The sequence below is a fragment of the Centruroides sculpturatus genome, unplaced genomic scaffold (genome assembly GCF_000671375.1).
Source record: "Centruroides sculpturatus isolate CEXI.00-Female unplaced genomic scaffold, Cexi_2.0 scaffold463, whole genome shotgun sequence".
NCBI lineage: Eukaryota > Metazoa > Arthropoda > Arachnida > Scorpiones > Buthidae > Centruroides > Centruroides sculpturatus.
In genome coordinates this window covers 244,624-266,294 of record NW_019384841.1, presented here as the reverse complement: position 1 = coordinate 266,294, position 21,671 = coordinate 244,624, and the positions used below count along the sequence as shown (strand labels likewise).

The following is a 21,671-nucleotide window of genomic DNA, read 5'->3' as shown; positions in this document are numbered from 1 at the left end:
AAATTATTATTTTCGTGAACTATTAGTACTTCAATGTGTAAATTTTCTTTTCTCTTCTCCATGCACATGGTCCTTCGCGAAAATTGTTTCAATTTTGCCATATCTCAACGCTTCTGCTTCTGGTGTTGCCAGATGTTTTTCCCTTATTCCATAAGTGTTTAGCACCATATAAAGAAATTTATAAAGATCTTTTAACTAGAAGCAAGCAATCTAAAATTACATACACTTTTTGCAAAAGGTAAAGCATGAATCTGAAAATAATGCAGAAAAATGCTCAGANATATACTTTATTTATTCCCCAATACCACCGAGCATAATCAGGTTAAGAACAGTGTTACACAAATTACCAAGCATACAGACACAAATAATTACAGAGAGAATATAGAATAAAAAATATAACAATTTTAATGAAATTGGTGTGAACAGATGAAAAGATGACAGATATAAAAACCAACTAACATGATAATTAGCATAAGAGTAGAATTAAATATTAATTATTAAGACCTACAACATGTACGAAGAAAGTTAAAAAAAATAATACAACTTAAACTATAGATGAAGAAAGAAAATGATATATACAGTACACAGATAACAGACAGCAGATAACGAGAAGTGATAAAGACAAACAATGGCAGTGAGCAAATGATGATATTGCAATGATGACATAGACATTAGTGTGCGGGTGAACGCATGTGATATTTATGACTGACGTTTTTGAATACCTTGTGGTTGTCACGATCATTAAGAAGAAGATGAAGATCACATGGCCAGTTGATATCCCTTTGGCCAAGAGTAAGAGCAAGCTCATGCCTAATATCCTCGGATCATTGGACACTTGTATATTTAGTGCTCAACTCATGACAATTACAGATAAATATTGAAAGCGTTCGAAACAGCGAAAAAAATTGCATTAAGTAAAAACTTATTATAATTTAGACCACAGTCAAAATTTTTCATAAAACTTTTTCTTTGGTAAAGATAAACTTGGCGCTTCAAAGCCCATACCCATAACATTTTTACAGTCAGAAGTTTTAGTCTGTCTATGGAAAGAATCGACTTGAGAATAACGTCACGCGTGATTTTGCTTCAGTTAGACTAATTAGCACATGATGTCAGCACTTTTCTTTTAATTTGTCAGGCAATGTGTGAATTTTATTTTATTTTCTCCCAATACAATGCAGAACGACTTTTCCATTAATTGTGTTAATTTTTTAAAGCCTGCATTAACTGTAAAGAATCATGCATTTAACAACTACTATAGTTAACTTCCTCGTAAACGAATATAAGAACGTAAAGCTTCCATAACACTGTTTATAATGGCGGTGACATATTTAACAAATGAGGAAGAAACCTGAAGTAACATGCCACAACTAAGCAATCAATGGCTGATCCTCATTGGTACTAATACCCAAGTTGATTCTTTTCATAGACAGATTATACTTATTTTTAACTTAAAATTATAAAATTCAATATACGAATCAACTTTTAATAACTTATAATAAATTAATTTTTAATTAATTAAGTACTAAACTATTTACATCATAAATTATCATAATGTAATCACAATAATAGTTTATAAATTGAATTTCTTACAGCTCAACGATCTATGCTGATGTCTTCGCAAGAGTCGTCAGAAAATAAAATCGTTGTGACTAAATAAAAAAATATTTTATGGGTTTGTATATTAACATGTTTATTTTAAATTTAATTATTCTTATTACTAATTTAATTCATTTGTAGGATCGTTAACTACAGTAAAGATTAAATGCATCTTGATGTATTTCATCATCCATATTTTTCGCTGTTGGCACCTGGCAATTCATCATCAGAAATACGTCTATCAATTTGTTGGGCTGCAATTTGAAAAAAAATTGTAGTCCTATAAGATCCTATATGTCCTATGTGTTAACTGTAGTCCTAAAGAACGAATTTTGGTTCAAAAAATTTTCTCCGGAACGGAGGGAGTTAAGGCATCAGCTTCCGCTCTGGGAAATCCGGGATTAAATTAGGACGATCAACCATAAATTTTTATTAGCAGTCTGATATAGGTTGGACAGACTTTCAAATATATCAGATCCAAAATCTTCACTGCCCAGACGTTCCCTTTGTGGGCTTGGCCATACCCGCGATAGGTGTGGGGGAAAAAGTCATCTTAGTTGTCATAAGACGAAAAGAGTTAATAATGAAAAAGTCGTATTTCACTTAATGAATTAATAATATCAAATAAAAATGAATGAATTTAATTCATTTTGGTGTTTTTTTTCAATTTATTAAATTTTCTTTTTCATTTTTCTCACTTCTTGCCCTGTGTTCACTACGAAGATCGTTTTTCTATGCTTATTATGGGATCGTATGCCTGCAGTGGATTAGGTTGGCTTTTAAAAAGCTATTTCTTTGTAGCCAGATTTGGCTACTTCACGCCAAATTGGGATATTTTTTCGGTTTTTTGTAACAGAATTCATTTGGCACAGTGGCTATTCCATCCGAATGTCAAACTTTTTACAGGACGTATCATATATTACTGATTTTCTTCTCCTATTAGGACAGTATATTTTATATTAATTTTAGCTTGTGTTTATTTTTACTATATAAAGCGATAGAGTCAACGCATTTAATGCTGTGTCTTTCTGTGTGATTTTTAAGAGAGTGACAAAACATCGTTTCACAAAACCTGCATGAAAATTCTTGTGAAATTTCTGTCGGGTGTACTTAGTCCGTGGAAAACATTATCTTTAGATCTTCGATAAGATTTTCACACGTTAAGCCACAAAGCCACGTCAAGGCGACACCCATTTTGTGGTAGTTTTTTGTTTTCCAGAAACTGACCCCGATTGCTCGACAGAATAACAATCGGGGAATAAAACTGGATATTCGTTGCGGTTCGATTAATTCGGTAACTTAAAATCGATAATAAAACACCCAATTTTTAAGTCAAATATTTCTATTAAAAGTAAAAGGCATTTTCAATCCAGATTTGTCAATTCAAAATAAAAATAGCAACGAATAAAATAATTAAAACTATATTGTATATTAAAATACACTATTGAAAATATATACTAGAAAATTATCATTATTTTGTAGCACACAGAACGTGCTAGTGCATAAGTTGAAAAGTACCTAGCACGTGATGCACGAACTCATGTACTGTACAACTGTATATAAAAAGATGGTGGCTAGCATTAACGATGCATTCGACGACGGCCGACAGTGCCGTCGTCGAATACTGTTATACCTATTGGTGGATCTCCGCCCACGTTGTGATGAAGGACGACGACCCTTGAGAAAGCAGACCAGGCGGCTTGGACTTGATGAAAGATCGCAGAGATTTTAAAGTTTCCACGTACCGAGCAGCATTTATGGTGGTTCCATCAGCTCAATTATTGACTCATCCATGATTGAAAGTTGGATGGAGTATCTGCCTGACGGGCTAAACAAACGCAGCTTCTTTGTAGATTCACATAACACTGCAATGTGATCCTAGTGTTTCCACCTACATTTCAAATGGACACATTCCGCGCTTTGATATATACACTGGTCGGGTTTTATCCTCATATATGTGGGCCACTGGACACCCATGGCCACTGGAGTGGACAGTCACATATATAGTCCACTCCACTGGCCATGGGTGCCCATGGCCATTGGAGTGGACTATATATGTGACACCTACTAGACAAGAACTAGCAATCTTACTGATGTAAATGTTTACATAAAAGAACTAAAAAAGAAATTTGTTTTCAATGGATACCCTAATAGTTTAATAAATCGCTGGGAAAACAAAATAAATAGTAAAATGAATAATAATAATAAATCAAAAAAGCTAAATACAGATACAAAATACATCAGTTTTCTATATATAAAAGGACTATATGAGAATATTAACAAAGACTTACAGAAAATAAATGCAAAACTAGCCCCGAAATACGAAAAATTAGAAAATAAAATAAGACTGGCAAAATCTAATAAAATAGATAATAAAGAACAAGAAACAAAGAACGTTGTGTATAAGATACCTTGCATCTGTAATACAACTACTATATAGGAGAAACTAAGCGAAAACTGAATATACGTGTAAAAGAACATATTGCTGATCTCAAATATAATCGACTAAACTCTTGTTTTTCATGACCATTGTTTAATAAATGACTGTAATATAGATAAAAATAATGTAAAAATCCTATACAAAGAGAAAAACATATATAATAGAAGATTTAAAGAAAGTGTCTCAATTTTAAAAGCCAAAAATTGTATTAACAAAAATTGTGTAAAAATAAACGAAAACTGGATGAAATTATTATAATATACACAATACACATTAATATCGATGTAATTATTTATAAAAGTTATCCTATTGTTAATATTAATAATAACAGTCTTCATAATATGTAAATTAGTATAGTACAACACTGCAATGCAGTATGTAACGCAGTTTAAAAAGAATAGTGTAAGATATTGTCTGTTTCTATCTTGTGATATGCATGTGATTATGTATAAAACTCCTGGATACTGTCAAATGTATTAAGAAATCTTTAATGAAATTACTTCACTTATTGCAAAATAAGTTGTGTGCGCCAATTAAGACCTTGTATGTATAATGTATGATTAAAACTTACACCTTTTCAGGTGTAAGTTTTAATCATACATTATACTTAAGCTGGTCGAGAAAGTTGAAATCGCACAGAGACAAGTCAGGATACTAGAGTATTTCCCACTTGAATTTCACAAGGGATTCAGGGTGAACGTTGTGATGAAGGACGACGACCCTTGAGAAAGCAGACCAGGCGGCTTAAACTTGATGAAAGATGGCAGAGATTTTAAAGTTTCCACGTACCGAGCAGCATTTATGGTGGCTCCATCAGCTCAATTATTGACTCATCCATGCTTGAAAGTTGGACGGAGTATCTGCCTGACGGGCTAAACGAACGCAGCTTCTTTGTAGATTCACATAACACTGCAATGTGAGCCTAGTGTTTTCACCTACATTTCAAATGGACACATTCCGCGCTTTGATATATCCATTGGTCGGGTTTCATTTGAATGACCCCCATATAATATAATATATAATCATAGATATAAAATATTGATATTTAATTCTAATTAATTTCAATTTTTATTTCTAATTCTAATCAATTCTAATTTAATTAGCAATTATATTTATATTTGATAGCAATACTTTATATTTAAGTACTGCATTTACATTTACTTAATATATATATTCCCATATACATACGAATAAACAATTAAAAGCCCATTGTTCTTTGTTTGAATTCTCTGTTTCTTATACTAAAATACCGTATTTTCCTCTTCCCTCCATCGTTCTGTAATTTCTCGCTATTATTTCTTCGAAAATACCAGGAACACGAAAATATCGCCTTGATGCAAACAAAGAACAATGGAATTTGAATTGTTGACTCGTTAACAATTATCGAAGAAGTTCGTTGTTGCATAATTGTTGTCGTGAAAGACATTCGGCCGATGACGTCACGTTAATTATAAAATTTGACATATTCGCTTTCATTAATATAAAAGAAAATATTAAATTATTTGCTGTACAAACTTAAAAGTTGAAAAATTCGAAAGTTTAGTAGTGGAGTAGTTTAACTTTGAAAATCTATTAGAACGTTTACGATAACTAAATGCAATATTCGTTTTAAAAACAAGTGAAAGGTTGTTTAGTGTCCTAAGCAATCACGTTTTAATATAAATACACATTGTGACAAAAACTTAACTCGTATTGATAGCTTTCCATCTGAGTCGACTACACAATATTCCGTGTACTGTACTGTCTGTATTTTCAATTTGACCCATTTTCTGGAACGTTTACAATCGTTCTATAATCGAACCAATATGCAAAAAGAAATTCAAATTTAAAACGGTTCGAACATTTGGTTAAAAAATCGAAATATATAAAAATATTTATAACAATGTCTGAAATGTTATCAGTTTAATACATCTAAGTACTCAATGAAAATTAAACGTAGTTGAAAACGAAAAATCGCATCTAAAATAGTACAGTAGAAGCCCTTGTTCCTGTTAAGCCTTAATCCTCCCCCTCTCCCTCCATGGGGGAATTTTGAAAAATCCCTTCTTAGTGTGCGTTTGCATGACGTACCCTAACTGTCTACAAAATTTCACCTCTAGGTTAAGCGGTCTGCTCTGGGCGATGATGAATCAGTAAGTGAGTGAGTGAGTCATTCAGCCAGTCAGTCAGGACAAGCGATTTTATATATTTAGATAATTAGTTTAATTAAGAATAAATGTGTTATTGTACAATACTTATATTTTAATATGAATGGCTTATTTCACTGATTTATTTCACATTAAAGTAAAATAATTAAAAATAACAGAAAAAATATTATTTTGTAATACAGTATTGTGGAGGGAAAAAGTGAGTTACAGAAAATGAAAAGTTTTACAGCATAGCGATGATGCTAGTCTAAATATAGAAATTTTCGTAAAGATATAAGTTACGTGCAAATTCGTATACTTATTAGCTATGTACCGTATTAATAGTGACTATTTCTATTTGTAGTTAAATTTTAATTCTAAAAATATTGGCTATACTAGAGGTACTTTGGAGGTAGTGACATTCGCATTGTGGTGTTTCGCTGTGGCATCTTGGAAAAAGGATTACATTCTTTGTTGACACATAGAATTGATGTTATTATCAAGAGTCGCTAGTGAAGAATGGTAACTTATTTTATCCTAGTATTAAGCTATAAAAATAAAAATTAGATCAAATATACAGTATATAGTTAACACAAAATCTACTTGTAAATCTTCACATTTTTTTTTAACTCTCCGCTTTGTTAGCACTAGGCAGGCGTTTTTATCAAGCACATTGCGGGTTCTGTCAGGCCTACAATGAACAATGAGGCGAGATATATTCGGGACGAATCACCCTAAAATGTTCTGGAGTTTTTCGACTAGTTCGGATTCACTTTCAAGTTCTCAGAGAATGACACTTTAACTGTGTCAGCCATCTTGCTTGTAATTCTTTTGGCTTTACTATATGTTGCCGATGGCCTGTTTATACAAAATTACTAAAAGTAAATAAATTCTAATATTACAAATGTGGCAAGTTTGGTTAATGTCAATAATTGTAAAAAATTTTCACTAATTAAACAATACCGTTGAGACCACTTATCCATGTATTTCATTCTTCATTTTAATTAATTTGTAAGTCTTTATCTGTAAAATTACATAACTGAATATAATATTTTATATATATTTTTAAGTTTTTTAATGCTGCCCAGTGGACACTAAGAGGGCCTCTTTTAGCAAGCCCATTATGAATTCGGCTAGGCCCACAACGGCCAAACGGCCGCCCATATGGAGCGGCCGGGTGGTTAGAGACAGGAACCGACATATCCGAAAGGATCATCCCCGACATATTCACGGATGTTTTCGACTCGTCCGGATTCGATCCCGGATACTCCAGAGAGGAAGGCTAACACATTTATCGTTCGTCCATCCGGCCGTCCATTTTTAAGTTATAAAGTCTACACTTTTTCTTAGGAAAACATTATTCCATATACAATTCAAAACACTAATCATTACTGGAACAAAAACAATTCCATGAATCGCAGATATTAGAGAAGCTAATGTTATGATTTTCATACAAACGAAAAATTCTAGTGAAGGACGAGTTACAAAAACTATAACCACTAAAATCATTGTAATACTACTTTGGAAAATTGGCATTCCTGTTAAACCGACTGCAGTGATCAGGCGTTTCTTCGGATCCGTTTCCTTCGATGAACTGTAGGCACAAACCACGTGCGCTGCATAATCAACAGAAAATCCACAAACCATGACTAGGATGGAAATAGACATTATTCCAAAACTGACATCCCAAAGAGACATGTAACCGACGACGCCAAACATTACTGATAATATTGTCAACAATACGCAAAGAATAGAAACAACGTCTGATAAGAAAATGGCGGATATTACGAATACCACAACGCTAATCAACGTCAGAGTTTGAACGACTGTTACGGGTATCACATCCAATATATCGAAATAATAAAATAACGGATGGTATAAAATTGTTCTATATTCAGATTTTTCTAATGTTTCTCTCAAATTCTTTACTCGATTGTAAAATTGATTTCCATTTCTGGTTATGTTCGTTTGGAAAAGAAAACGACTGGCAACGATTTTCGTATAATTTTGGTCGAATACAACATCCTTCCTGAATCTCCTGGCTGCGGGATGACGAAAGAAAAACGTTCGAAGAATTAATAAAAAGTCTTTCGAATCGGTTAAATTAAAACTTTGTAACATGGGTACAACATTTTTGTGATTAATAAATTGAAGATAACTTCTCAACCAAGACTCTGTAAAGAGGGACCCAGAAATCAGCGGATCATTTTCGATCGACCGCGTTATATTTTCAATTTTAGTTTGGATTTCGGGATCTGCATAATCCAGTTCTTGCATAATAAATATTTGCAGTCGGTACTGATACTGATGGAAATTGTCTTGGTATGCTTTAAAATAGGAATATTGATATGAATTATATAGTAATCCCATATTAAATGTAGCTCTGAAACTTAATTGAGTGAAACCCCAGGCAGCTATACTAAGATAAACCAAATAAGAGAAAATAATAACGGATATGATTTTATAATTTGTCATTGATTGTAATAATAATTTCCAATATTCGTTGCATGATATTAAACAGGCAGACAGATTAGAGGAGTCTTTCTTTTCCACACAGCATAAATATTTTCGTGTACATGTTTTCTTTTCTGAAAATATAATTTTAAATCTAATTAACCAATAAATTTTATCTACAAACAAATGATACAAAATTAATATATTATTGTCGCTACAGCCTAAACGTCTACTTCTCGACATGTGATTTTGTTACATATTGTTAGTAATATCATTTAATAAATAAATAAATAAAATCATTTAAATTACCTGAATCGGAATTTAAATCCAATGGAGTGAAAATAAAAGAATTTAAATTTTTTTCTTCAGCTCTTCCCCATAAAGCCATCACAGCTACAATAAACGTGATTTGGTATACGTAATCAAATACCAAGCACGTTGCCATATAAATACAAAACACACCGTGAACTGGTAAACTCGTGATTAATGCACCAACAATGAATGATACAATATTGGTAATTGATGTTATCGTGATGGATACACCGCATTCTGACAGTGCTTCTCCCATTCTCCACTCTACTGATTTGCTCGTATCGGTCTTCCTCCATGCCGATAACAAGATAAATGTGTCATCGATTCCGATTCCTGTAATATTAAAAATAATACGTATTTTAATTATTTAGAATCAATTTCTACAGCAGAGAATATTCTTTAATAAAATGTACTTGCCCAAAATTAAAAAGGGTACAATTATCGTAATTGTAGACATGGCAGTTCCAATATATATTAAAGCGCCGAATCCAGAAACGACGCTCATTACTGTTGCTATTATTGACAATATTCCCGTCCACGGTTTGCTTTCACGTAAGTCTGGAAACGAGCAAGTGACTATTGTAAAAATACAAATTAAAATTGAAGCTGGAGAAATATGTTTGAAGCCAACGAAAATATTTTCTTTTTTCAATTGTTCTTTGGAGATCGATGCATCTCGTTCAACTTTGATACTTTTGAATTTTGCTTCTCCGATTATTTTAATAAACTTTTCTTCCCATGTTTTAGTAATTAATGCGTGGCGTTTATTTTTCTTGGAGAGGAAATAGATCAATCTGAGTGCTTTTGCAGAGACAATATTCAAGTTCTCGTCAACGTTAACGCCTCCCAAGGATAAGGCATTTTCGATGGTTTTATTTTGCTCGGAAGGATATTTTGGATAAAGTGTACCGTTTTCAATGAGTTTGATTCGATCGCCTATTGATATTATTTTATTTTCTAAACACTTTCCTGATTCGGTGGAGCACAGATCTTGATAATGCCACATTTCTTCGTCCACATACACGCTAATATTATGAATTTTCACGTCTAACTGCACTATTTCGTTAAAAATGTTTTGTCTGAATATGGATCTTCCGTCTGCCGCTAGAACTATAACAGACACGTAATTTCCAACTTGTAATAATCTGCTTGGATCAAAATCAGAATAATTCATAGGAAATATGTTTTCTAATTGTAATTTATAGCGATTAATAACGCTACCTAGAGGTATATATAAGTCATCAGTAAAGTCAAAGTTTAATCTTTGAATTCCAGTTGCTAAGAAGACAGTAATTATTAACGGAATCGTTATAAACCAAGTAACTTCTCTGCTTATTTTTCTTCCTAAAATTTTAAACTTACTTGATAGAAAACGATAGACATTTACGTTTGACATATTCAATCTGTATGAATAAAAATATGAAAATAAATATAAGTTAGTAGGTCTAAATATAATATCATAAAAAAAATTATATAGAATTTTATTATGTAGCTAAATATACTGTGAAATAATTATTTAATTTATATTATGGAAATTTTAATGAAACTTAAGTTTAATTTCTATGTGTGAATTTCTTATATAATCACTCTGCATTCTATTTTTACATTAAGGAAACAAGACTGACAAGTGAGTCTGTAATTACGTTATTACTAAACTTTAAAAACATTCTTTAGAAATTTATTACTGATAATTTACTGTTAGAATTTCTGAAAAATTATTATTACAAAAAAAACAAAACACAATAGAATTATTATCTCTAGGTTAACTTCCAAATTTTCCTTATAATAAAAGCACGGTATTTTAAATAACATATTGTAAATAATAAGATATTTATTGTTAATGCAGACACAGGTAATAAGAGTGATAAATTAAGTAATTATTTATTGTTATAAAGTAATTTATTCATTATTATTTAATACAGCTTTTAATAAAGTTTCTACTTAAATAATTGTAATATTTTATTCAAATTATAATTAAAAATATTTATTTTAATAACATAATTAAATTAAAAAGTATTTAAAGATAATCGTTTTCAAACGCACGTTCTAAGAAATTTTTATTATAAGCTATTTTATAATTATTTATAATTAAACTATTTATTAACTGATTGATTTGGTACACCTTTCAAAGGGAAACAGTCGTTTTGAAGGTCATTGAAGTATACAACAACCATCAATTATATATTCCAACACAAACTTTAAACAATTTCCAACCGTCAATACAAATTCCAAAAGTTTTATTTAATAATTACTATAATAAATTACCGCTTTTTTAAAATTATAAATGTTATCTAAAATTGGACACATGTAAATGAAAATCTAATTCTAAACTTCATATTAAAGTGAATTTTTTATTCTCATTGTATTCTTTGTTACTGATTGATTGACAAATTATAAGTTAGGTGAGTTGGACCTTCAGATGAAGGTTAAGATCATGTTTTGTTGATTTCGATAAATCAAAATTAATTTTTCTTTTATAAAATTGTCTTGTTTTATTTTATTATTTTAAATTTTCAAAATTATCTAACTAATTTTAGATATTTTTAAACAATTAATAAAGCTCGTTTATTTAAGATAATATTTTGACACGCGACTATAAAAATTATAAGATTCAAATTATTTTATCAGATAGTTAATTATTTATTTCAACAAATTATGCAAAAACTCATTCATTAAGCTGTTAAACACGTAAATATTTTAAGAACTAATGATTACGACTAGTTAATTAATCAGGGAAATAAACAAATAAGTTTTTTTTTATTATAATATATAAATGTTTATTTTATAATTAGGCTAAATAAGTTGTAAAACACATCATTATACACCAATATATACATTATTATATACTTATTTAATAAACCCATTCATTTAACATTTATATAGAACCTGAATTAGTGTTGAAATCTTTTAAGAAACCAATATGACATTTAGAATTTACACACAATTTTTCCTTCTATTATATAATTCCTCCCTCTCCTTTTAAGCCAAATACACATATGATAGATTTTTATAAAGTGTATATATGTATATAAAATAATAAGATAGCTTCCACTTAGACGGATTATAAATATAAATGTACTATGTACTATGTATTATACAGGATTATGATAAACCCCATTAGAATACAAAAGAGAATAATTATAAAGCTTGTTACTAAAATTGTGAATTTAACATATAGAGTATGAGGGATAATTTACAAATGTGCAGTTGTTAATTTGAGTTTTATTTAATTTAATCTTTATACCTATTTAATCAAATAAACAATTGAAATCTATGAAATCCTTTCATTTAAATTATTCGAAATTATCAATATAATATTAACATTAATTTGTTTATTTGTCATAATTAAATTATATATATTTATTCATTTAAAAATTAATTTTATACCAGTTGTCATTTGTTAAATTTATCTGCCATAAATTAAGCTTAAAAATTACTTCCTTGTTTTATTCTTTACTGACTTTTTTTTTAAACGTACAATGATCATTTAATTGCCGCAAAGTTTTATATAAAATAGGAATTTTTTTAAACAGTTATTTAAAAACAGTTTGAAAATAGAAAGTATTTTAAAGTTGTTTATTTGACATCCTCATTATTAAACTTCCTTATGTTTTATAAGTTATATCAAGACTCGTAGCAACTAAATGATAATTCGATAATAATTAAATTTACACTAAAATTCATTTCTTAAAAACTTACCTTTAGAGAATAAATGAATTCATTTCGATACAAATTTTCTTTAACTGGTACTATATATTTGCCAGTTTTACAAGCGAATATTATATTAACTATACTACGTTCTTTACTCATTCCAATTAACTAGTCTTTTCAAGGACGATTCGCGTATGGGTTGACGTTAGTCTGTAGTTTAACGATGTCATAAATTCTTGTTTGCCTTATTCCGTAAAACTACAAACAATAACTAATATACAATAAAAATCATTTTGTTGGTCTATAAAGGAATTTCTTCCCGTTGACACTGATATAAAAAACTTCGTTATTACTTCTTTAATACCGACCCCCCCTATAACACTGTTGATAATTTCATTTTATATGAATTCCATGTTGTACGAGTCACTTAGATTTTACAAATACGTGTGCCGGGCTGTGAACGGCTCACGTATTTGTAAAATCTAAGTAACTCGTACAACATGGAATTCATATAAAACGGAAAAATCAACAGTGTTATAGGGGGGTCGACTTGTACTTAATTAACAATTAATTCATCAGCTTGTTACATCCTTTCGTATATAAGTGTTTGTACATATAGCCTATATGTTAAATTGAAATAAAAATTATTAGTTTTTACGAATATTCCAAGTATATTGTAATCACTCAAGTATAACTTATTGAAATACTTCTTAATTAATATAATTTATTTTTATATAAACGTCAACTTCCCGAAATCCAATGTATCGATACTAAGTTAAACGATGATCGTTATTAATGTGGCTATAATTAGAATTAGAATATAATAATTAATAATTAGAAAGTAAGTAATTTAGTAGTAGAGGTAGACATTAGGCGCCATCTCTTATCTAAGTTAATAATTAAAAAAATTTTAATAATTTATTAAATTATTCACGCAAAAATGCTCAAATAATCGCATGAACGTTACTTGCCCGATACTCCTCACGTGCCACTTTGGGCCCTGGATGGTATACCAGAGCGTGGTTCATCCTCTGCCTTCCTTTAACATCTTGTATCACTCGAAAACTCTTAATTTTGTTAGACTATCGTCATCAAAGGCTTTGTACAAGTGATTCATGACAGCGGGGATGTAAATTATCAATGATTTTTCGAACAAATCAAAAGATGATATCGAAATTATCGAAGACGACCGAACTACGGAAGAGAGAGAACTAACAGTAAATAAATATAATTATAGAATATATCAAGAAACAATTAGAACGTGAAGGAAACACATTTTCCAAGAACGAAAACGAAACAAAGATGAATACATCCACAAGGTTATACTGTATACGTTGGTCTTTGTTCCGGGTTTTGAGTTTCTGTCATCTGACTCTTAGCATCGATAGAGCAACATTGGATTTCCTTTGTCTTCTTATTTTTATATTATTATAAACTTTTAAAATATTTTATATGGAAATATATTAATCACTGAAATCGTTAAACTCGCCTTAAAATATTCAATTTAGAGCAGAAAATGCACTGATAAACACTTACCGAGAGTGATTTAAATAGAATTATTCAAGAGTTTAACAATAATACAGTTCAAAGGCAAAAAATTTTAATAAGTCTGAATACTCATTAACATTGAAATTTATTTAAAATATCTACTGGATTATATCGAGCTATAATACGACTACTATTTAATATATAAATATTAAATAATTTTACCTAGAGGGAGGAAGTTAGGCGCCATCTCTTGATAAATTTAACAATTATAAATAAATTATTATTTAATTTAGAACGTTCTGGGAGGAAAGAATAGTCCCGGAGCAGGACTCGAACCCGCAACTCCAGCATACCACGTGTATGCTGTAAATATATCAGCATACAGAAAATCATTACATTAAATTCTAGTATTGAATTTTGGTCATTTTTGTTTATAAGAAGCAGGAATTAAAGCTAAAATTTAAAACAAATATTCTAAAATAATTATTTTTCTGTATGTTAATATACTTATAGAGTAAGGGCATCCATAGATGTTTAACATAATCGACATATCTTTAATATTTGGATATGAAATCGAATGTGGCTTCCTAAACACTGAAGAAAAAATATTGTTAGCTTTGTATTCCATTAGATAAGTTATATTGTTAGTTTGCATTCAAATATGCTGATTTATATTAAAAACAAAAACTTGTAATATATTGTAGTAATTTCAATATATACAACTTAATTTCTTACTGACTCAACAGAGGGAAGCACTGTATACATTTAAACTGCTTGTATTTAAAATGTATTTGCGCTTAATTATGTAAACATATTAATAATTATGAAAACCAGATATATTTTAATGTAAACAAAATAAAACGTATATAAAAAGATTCATAATAAAAACTTTAAATGTAATGAAATAATATGTTATGAAATAGTAAAATTAGCATTAACATCAGTAACACTAACCTTGCTAGTAATAATTATGTGCAAACAGCAAACACTTTCTACCTCAGTAAGTTTTCTTTAGCAATCGCAGTTAGATTACAGCCATTGAGTAATTTTTAATAGACAAAGAAAAAATCCAGCAATGAGTTGTGTAACTTTCCCGGCAGCATTTAAAATTTTGGTGACTCCATCTGTTACGATATTTTATTTAGAAATCTTTTATATTTTTAATTATTATAAAATTGCAAACAGCTTAATTAATTTTGAGGGTAGGGATGAGTTTTATAAAAAAAAATTGTAATTGCTAATAACGAGTAAAATCTTCATTAAGCCCGACTCTATTCCAGGTATAATGTACGTACGATCCCCCTTTATCTTCCCACCCTGTCGACCTTTAACCATAAAAATTTAATAGTTTCAATTCAATTCATCAAAATTTAATAGCATCATCCCTGCAAAATTTCATATATTTTCGACAAAAAACCCAGGAGTTATTGAGCTTCAAAGAGGGTGCCTCCTTCACACACACACACACTCAGACTAACATCCATACATTTTTTGAAATTTTGAAAAAAAAAACCCAAATTTTTTTCTGCATTTCTCGGCGTTACAAGGTTCCCAGTCCAAAAATATAAAAATCATGAGGGGTAATTTTTGCCCAATCTCAATACCATCCCTCTGTTATATAGGCTATAATAGAACCGGGAAAATAAGAATATAGGTAGTATTCAATTAGAGGAGATTCATTTCAATCTAAACAGATATATAAATATGCACAATTCGTATTTACGTAGGCTGTTTTTTTCAAGTTCCGATGGTCCATAAAACAAAGACAAGTGTAAATAAATGAATTTATTACCAAAACTTAGGTACAAACGTGGTTACTTTTCGACATAATCACCGTGAAGATTGAGGCATTTGTAATATCTGTAGACGAGCTTTTCTATCCCCTTGTCATAGAATGTTGCCGCCAGTGAATTGAGATGGCCTTAACAACGTTGTTTTGAAGATCGTCATTAGTCTCGAATTTCTGCCCTCTTAACAACTTTTCTTGTTCAGGAAAGAAATGGAAGTCTCTCGGCGTAAATCGGGAGGGATATACGCTGGGTGTTTAAAGGTGGTGAAGACTTCCACCTTTCAGACTTGCATCCAGCTTAAAACTTTTTAATGTGTGAAGACTTCTACCTCTTTTCTGAACTGAAAACGTGGCTAGCAGGGCGCAGGTTCGAGACTAATGACAATCTTCGAAACAACGTTGTTAAGGCATCTCAATTCACTGGCGGCAACATTCTATGACAAGGGAATGGAAAAGTCGTCCACAGACATGACAAATTCCTCAATCTTCACGGTGATTATGTCGAAAAGTAACCATGTTTGTACCTAAGTTTTGATAATAAATTAATTTTGTTATTTACACTTGTCTTTGTTTTATGGACCATCGGAACTTGAAAAAAACCGCCCTCGTACATATTAATAATGACATTTATATAGGCGAGGATTTTATCAATGAAAATAGCTGATTTTTTATAAATATACAAAATCGCACGCACTTATTCGCTAGAATGACGAATATTTTTGAAAATCGCGATATAATTATGAGTAGAATAATACTCTCACTGACAAAACAATTATTCAACAAGAAGAGGGCATTTGAATCGAATGAAATGACGATCATAATAACTGATTACAATATCTTATCAAAGAGGCAATTTCTCATGCAACAATGATATAATGTAAATGAATTGTTAGTGCTTTATAGGACCTCGTCTTGCCAAGATACATGTTGCGATATGATGGGACATGGAAGCATACAGTTATCGTATTCTATTTCGCAACAGAAATGCCTATAGACGTTGCATTCTAGATCCCTCATTCTTGTTCCTGGCCGAAGAAGGCGTTCGATCTGATTTCAGAAGTGCTTAATGCCTAACAAATGTGGAGACCGAAAAGCCAATAATATGTGAAAATGTGACAAACATTCCTAAGAAATGTTACCTATGTGCGGCCGAGCTTTGTCTTGCTGGAAAATAGCTGTTTGTAGCCCTGCAATGAAAGGCAACGTATAAGGAAACATGATTTATTAAATATACCGCTTGCGTCAATGTCCCGTGTATACTTCTCCTAGGGTCACTCTCTGTCATACGAGATAGCTTCTCAGATTGATACGTAACAGTAGGGACAATGTGCTGCCAACAGCAAAGGCGTGATTGAAGCGTTCACCAGTGGTCTTCCACATTTTAACATGTTGGTCGTCTGTTCTCAAAACGGAACCACTCCCCCCCCAAAAAACGAAAACTAACAACTGTAACCGAAATTCGTCACTAACGACGATATTCTGCCGGTCTGTAGGATTGGATTAGATTCACAGTATAAGGCAATGCAATACTTATGCGATTTTCTATGGGAGGACCTTCTTGGGAAGATTTTCTGTGAGAAATTGGCCCCTATTTGGGCGTTAGACACGTGAAGAAAATCCGGAAATCTCCATGTCGTCAGCCCGTTGCTCAGGCGCTAATCTACACTACCAGTGTTCGGTGGTTTTACCCACTTGTCCACTGATGGGCTCCTGCCAGTCTGTAGCAGCACATGTTTCTCTGTCATGACACCTCTGCAAACAAAGCCGACGATATTGGATTGTTAATGGAAGGAGACATACAGGTCGTCGAACATGTAAATTTGCCTTTGCTAGTCTCCTGCCACGGTACGGGAAGATACAGAGTTCTGTAATGAGGCTTCCACTTGTCTATGGATCTGTCAAAGATGCCATTGCAGCTATTCGTGTTTGTGTCACGATCATCTTTTCTCCTGGTTCTAGATTTTAAAGCACTGTGGTGGCAGTACCCGTTGTGTAATCAGTCCATAACTGTAATATGTTTACATATTTGTCTGAAATATAGCTTATATGCCGAGTTTTGCAATAATCTGACAATTCTTTGAATGCATATGATGATGATAATGATATCTTTTCATATCTTTTAAATGAATTCGTATGAAAAGTATGTATTTTTGTTATAAGCATAAGTTATTTTTGATTTTTATAATGTCATAATAGTTTTATCTAGAAATATAAACCGATGAATTATTAAGAAAACAAAGCAAAATGCAAATTTTTATCAACTACAACAAAGCTCCGCAACCAGTGTTCCGCTACACTAGTTGCGGAACATGCCTCCAAGAGGAGAAAAAGCACAAAGATTATGGGATGCACCTGATAGTGATAAATATATCTTGACTCAAAAGAAACAATAATTTATCTATTACATGTTTATTGTCACTGATCTTTATGACAGAAAAATTAATAACAAGCTTCAAACTTTTACACTTTTACACGTCTGTGCAGGTGTAAATATGGCGAGTCGTATATGTCACAGTCGCCATCTCAAATTTTGTAAAACGACAAGTAAAAGATGTCTCTGTCGCGTGCATCTACGATTACACAGTCGAGACCACGTGTTTTTCACGCTAGGACTGTTTGGTACTTCGTTCTGACTCTTTATATTATCATAAGTAAAGAAATAAACAGTAAGTTAGTATTTGTTTTTCTTCTATGTAATTTGTAACTCCCGTATTTTTGTATATTTTTAATTGTGATGTGTCACGGAATTCTGGAAAGTATCTAAATGTTTCGCGAAAGAGAAAAGGTTGCAGAACACTGAACTGTAAAAACGGAGAAAAATACATTGCAAGTATTGTGAATACGTAAAATAACAAGTAGGCTATATATGTGCAAGGTTAATTTATCTTACTTATTTTTTGAAGAAAGATATTAAAAATAGGATTCATTTTTGTTTAAATTTTTATAAAATAAATTTTATTATGTATAGACTTAATATTGAGGTCGCAAAAATTGTCAATATTCAAATGGACCTACGGAAAAAGACTGAAAAAACTGCATTAATATAAGGGAAAAATTTTGAAAATGAATGACTTAAAACATTTTGGAAAATTATAAATAAAATTAAATAAAACAGATCAAAACTTTAGAAATATCTTTATCTTTTCTAAATTTTCTTTTATTAGTTAAATGTAAATTTCATAATAAATTGATAGTAGAAGAACAGCTTATACTTACTCGAATGACTATAGTATTGTATTTCCAAAAATATAGATACGAAAAAGAGAAGGACAAAGCAATAACATATATCAAAGACAAACTTGTTCAGATCCTGTTTATCTCAGAATAAATAAATTTCCAAATAAATATCCTAGACAATTGCGGTTCATCGACGTTGATAATCGTGTCGTATATTCTAGATAAGTTACTAAAAATAAATTAACCATTTTAATAAAAGTTACCAATTAATAGGTAATTAAATATTCATTTTTGCTTTGTTTACTGGTCCAATTAATAGTTGAAATAAAATTTTTACTTTATAATTAAGAAATGAAAACCTCTGAAAGCGCGCAAAGTAGAGACAAATTACAATAAAAGAGAAGATACGTTTATTATTAAAATGAACAATCCGTAATAAATAGTCTATTAGGATTAGATTGGTTTTATTTAGCACCAATACTCAATGAAATTGCCATTACGATAGAGGACCAGAAACATTTCAAAATAACCAACTTCTTATCATGAATATCATACAATACTTAGTACAGACTAATATAATTTTTAAGAAGAACACAATGTAACACAGTTAAAATGGTTTATAAATACGCAAATTTTACAGTAGTGCAAGTACAGTACATAATAATGACTTCGAAGTTTCCTGATTAATACAGTTAATTCACACAGAAAGCATGACTAGGTAAATATTGAATATTACATTCAATTCCTGACAACGTCAGCACATTATGAAAGACATCAATACGTGTTAATTACGGAATTTAATGTTAAGATGTCAAAGAGATCAATTTAAGAATTCTTTTCGTAAAATATTCTCAAATAAATCAATATCAGCGATACTCTTGTTATATAATAAGATATCAACGTTAAATAAAGTATAACAAATAATAATAACGTTATAAAACGAATTGTTTTCATGAAAATCGACTTATCCTCATATCAACTGCGTGAATATTCTATAATATCATAAGGCTTGACTAAATAAATAATAGTAAAAAGAATGATAGTAATGCTTCTAATGAATTGAAATAAGTATTTTACAATTTTATAATAATTAAAAATATAAAAAATTCTTTTTTAATAAAACATCAAATGTTGGCCGGAAAAGTTAAGCAACTCGTTGCTGGATTTATTAAATATATATCAATTGTGTATCGAATGCTGTTAAATAATAACCATAGGCTTATTTAAAGTTTCGAGTAATAACTATTAGAAACTTTTCTGATTCAACAGAAAAACTAGAAAATAATACATACCGTATACTGCATTAAGAATATTAACATTAGATATTTATATAAGGTTACATTATGATGATTTTGCGTCAAAAATGTTTAATATTTGAACATGAAAATAATTTATTATTCGTCTTATAGCATAAATAGCATCCATACATGTGCGAACACAAAAAAGTTTTTCTTCTCCTCTCTTCTTCCAGTTATTATCTTTCTTATCTTCTTGTAATGTTACTGCCAATACGACCATTAGGTTCAAAAGCTCCGTGTTATGAAAGTTCCTCTTTTCTCTCTCTCTCTCTCTCTTCCCACTCACTATCTATTGACTTTTATTTCTGAATATTAGATATATAATAATAATATACACCTAAATTGTTTTCACTTTTATCAGACAATTCAACAAAACTGAACAATTTACATTATTTAATATATTACAAACTAATAGATTATCTAAATTATTTAAATTTATTATTTTAAATGCTTCGTATAAATGTGTGTAAATTAATAAATTGTAGATTAATAATACACAATTAAGTAATAATGAAAATGTATAATAAATGTTTTATTATTTAATATAACGATAAATATCAAAATAATTTCTTGTAATGTTCATGTATTTCGAACAGAAATATTAAAATTCTTTTACATAAAAATAATAATAATTGATGCATCTTATATACACGCAACACTTCTGAGATCTGTCAAGGAGGGGATGTCTCCCTAGAGGACTTTCTATGGTAAACTGGCTCCTAATGTATTAGATACGTAAAGAAAACTTAGCAAACTCAATACAGCCAATCCTTTAATGAAGCTCAAACCAATTATCAGTGTTCAGTCGTTTTATCCAGTCAACAACTGGAGGACCAATATCACTTTAATATGGAAAAATCATACTAGTTTAATGAAATGACATACAGCTAATATAAAAATAATGGTTCTATACAATACAATAAATTCATCCTACTGAGTTTTTTTTTCTATTTTCCAATTTGATAGATATAATAAAGATGTATGGAAATATGTCAATACCACTCAAACAGATTATGAATGGCTCAACACATACACTTGAAAAGATTGATAATTTTCATAATTGGTCTTGTCAATGATTTTATAAACCTGTTAAATTTTAATATCATATTGAACCTTTCGATGTATGCCGTCACTACAACCTCCAAGATCTCAAGCACGCCCTTCCTGTTCCTTCTGTGGACAACCGTGATTAAAAATAAGATAGAAATGTTTATTCTATTAACGTATTCAAAACGACAATTAATTGATATTAAAAATATATATATTTTTATATCAGTGTATAGCAATCTGTTTTATTAAAGACGAATTCCATTTTACATTATGAATATATTTTCTTT

At 30.4% G+C, this 21,671-nt stretch overlaps 1 protein-coding gene across 1 annotated transcript; it reads right to left on the bottom strand.

Moving 5' to 3' along the window:
* Positions 1 to 7,485: 7,485 nt before the first annotated feature.
* On the bottom strand, positions 7,486 to 12,972 carry LOC111630297 (patched domain-containing protein 3-like). Its single transcript, XM_023374383.1, has 5 exons — positions 12,631 to 12,972; positions 10,294 to 10,334; positions 9,349 to 10,209; positions 8,929 to 9,264; positions 7,486 to 8,753 (listed from the first exon to the last, which is right to left on the bottom strand). Exons 2-5 carry the CDS (start codon positions 10,325 to 10,327, stop codon positions 7,486 to 7,488), a joined length of 2,499 nt encoding a protein of 832 aa, XP_023230151.1. The 5' UTR covers positions 10,328 to 10,334; positions 12,631 to 12,972.
* Positions 12,973 to 21,671: the final 8,699 nt, after the last annotated feature.

Excerpts from the sequence above, each read along its gene's own strand:
- LOC111630297 (XM_023374383.1), bottom strand. The coding sequence starts at position 10,327 with ATGTCAAACGTAAATGTCTATCGTTTTCTATCAA. Across the intron at positions 9,265-9,348 it reads TGTACCCTTTTTAATTTTGG|GAATCGGAATCGATGACACA; the intron begins GCAAGTACATTT and ends TTAATATTACAG. Across the intron at positions 8,754-8,928 it reads GGATTTAAATTCCGATTCAG|AAAAGAAAACATGTACACGA; the intron begins GTAATTTAAATG and ends TTATATTTTCAG.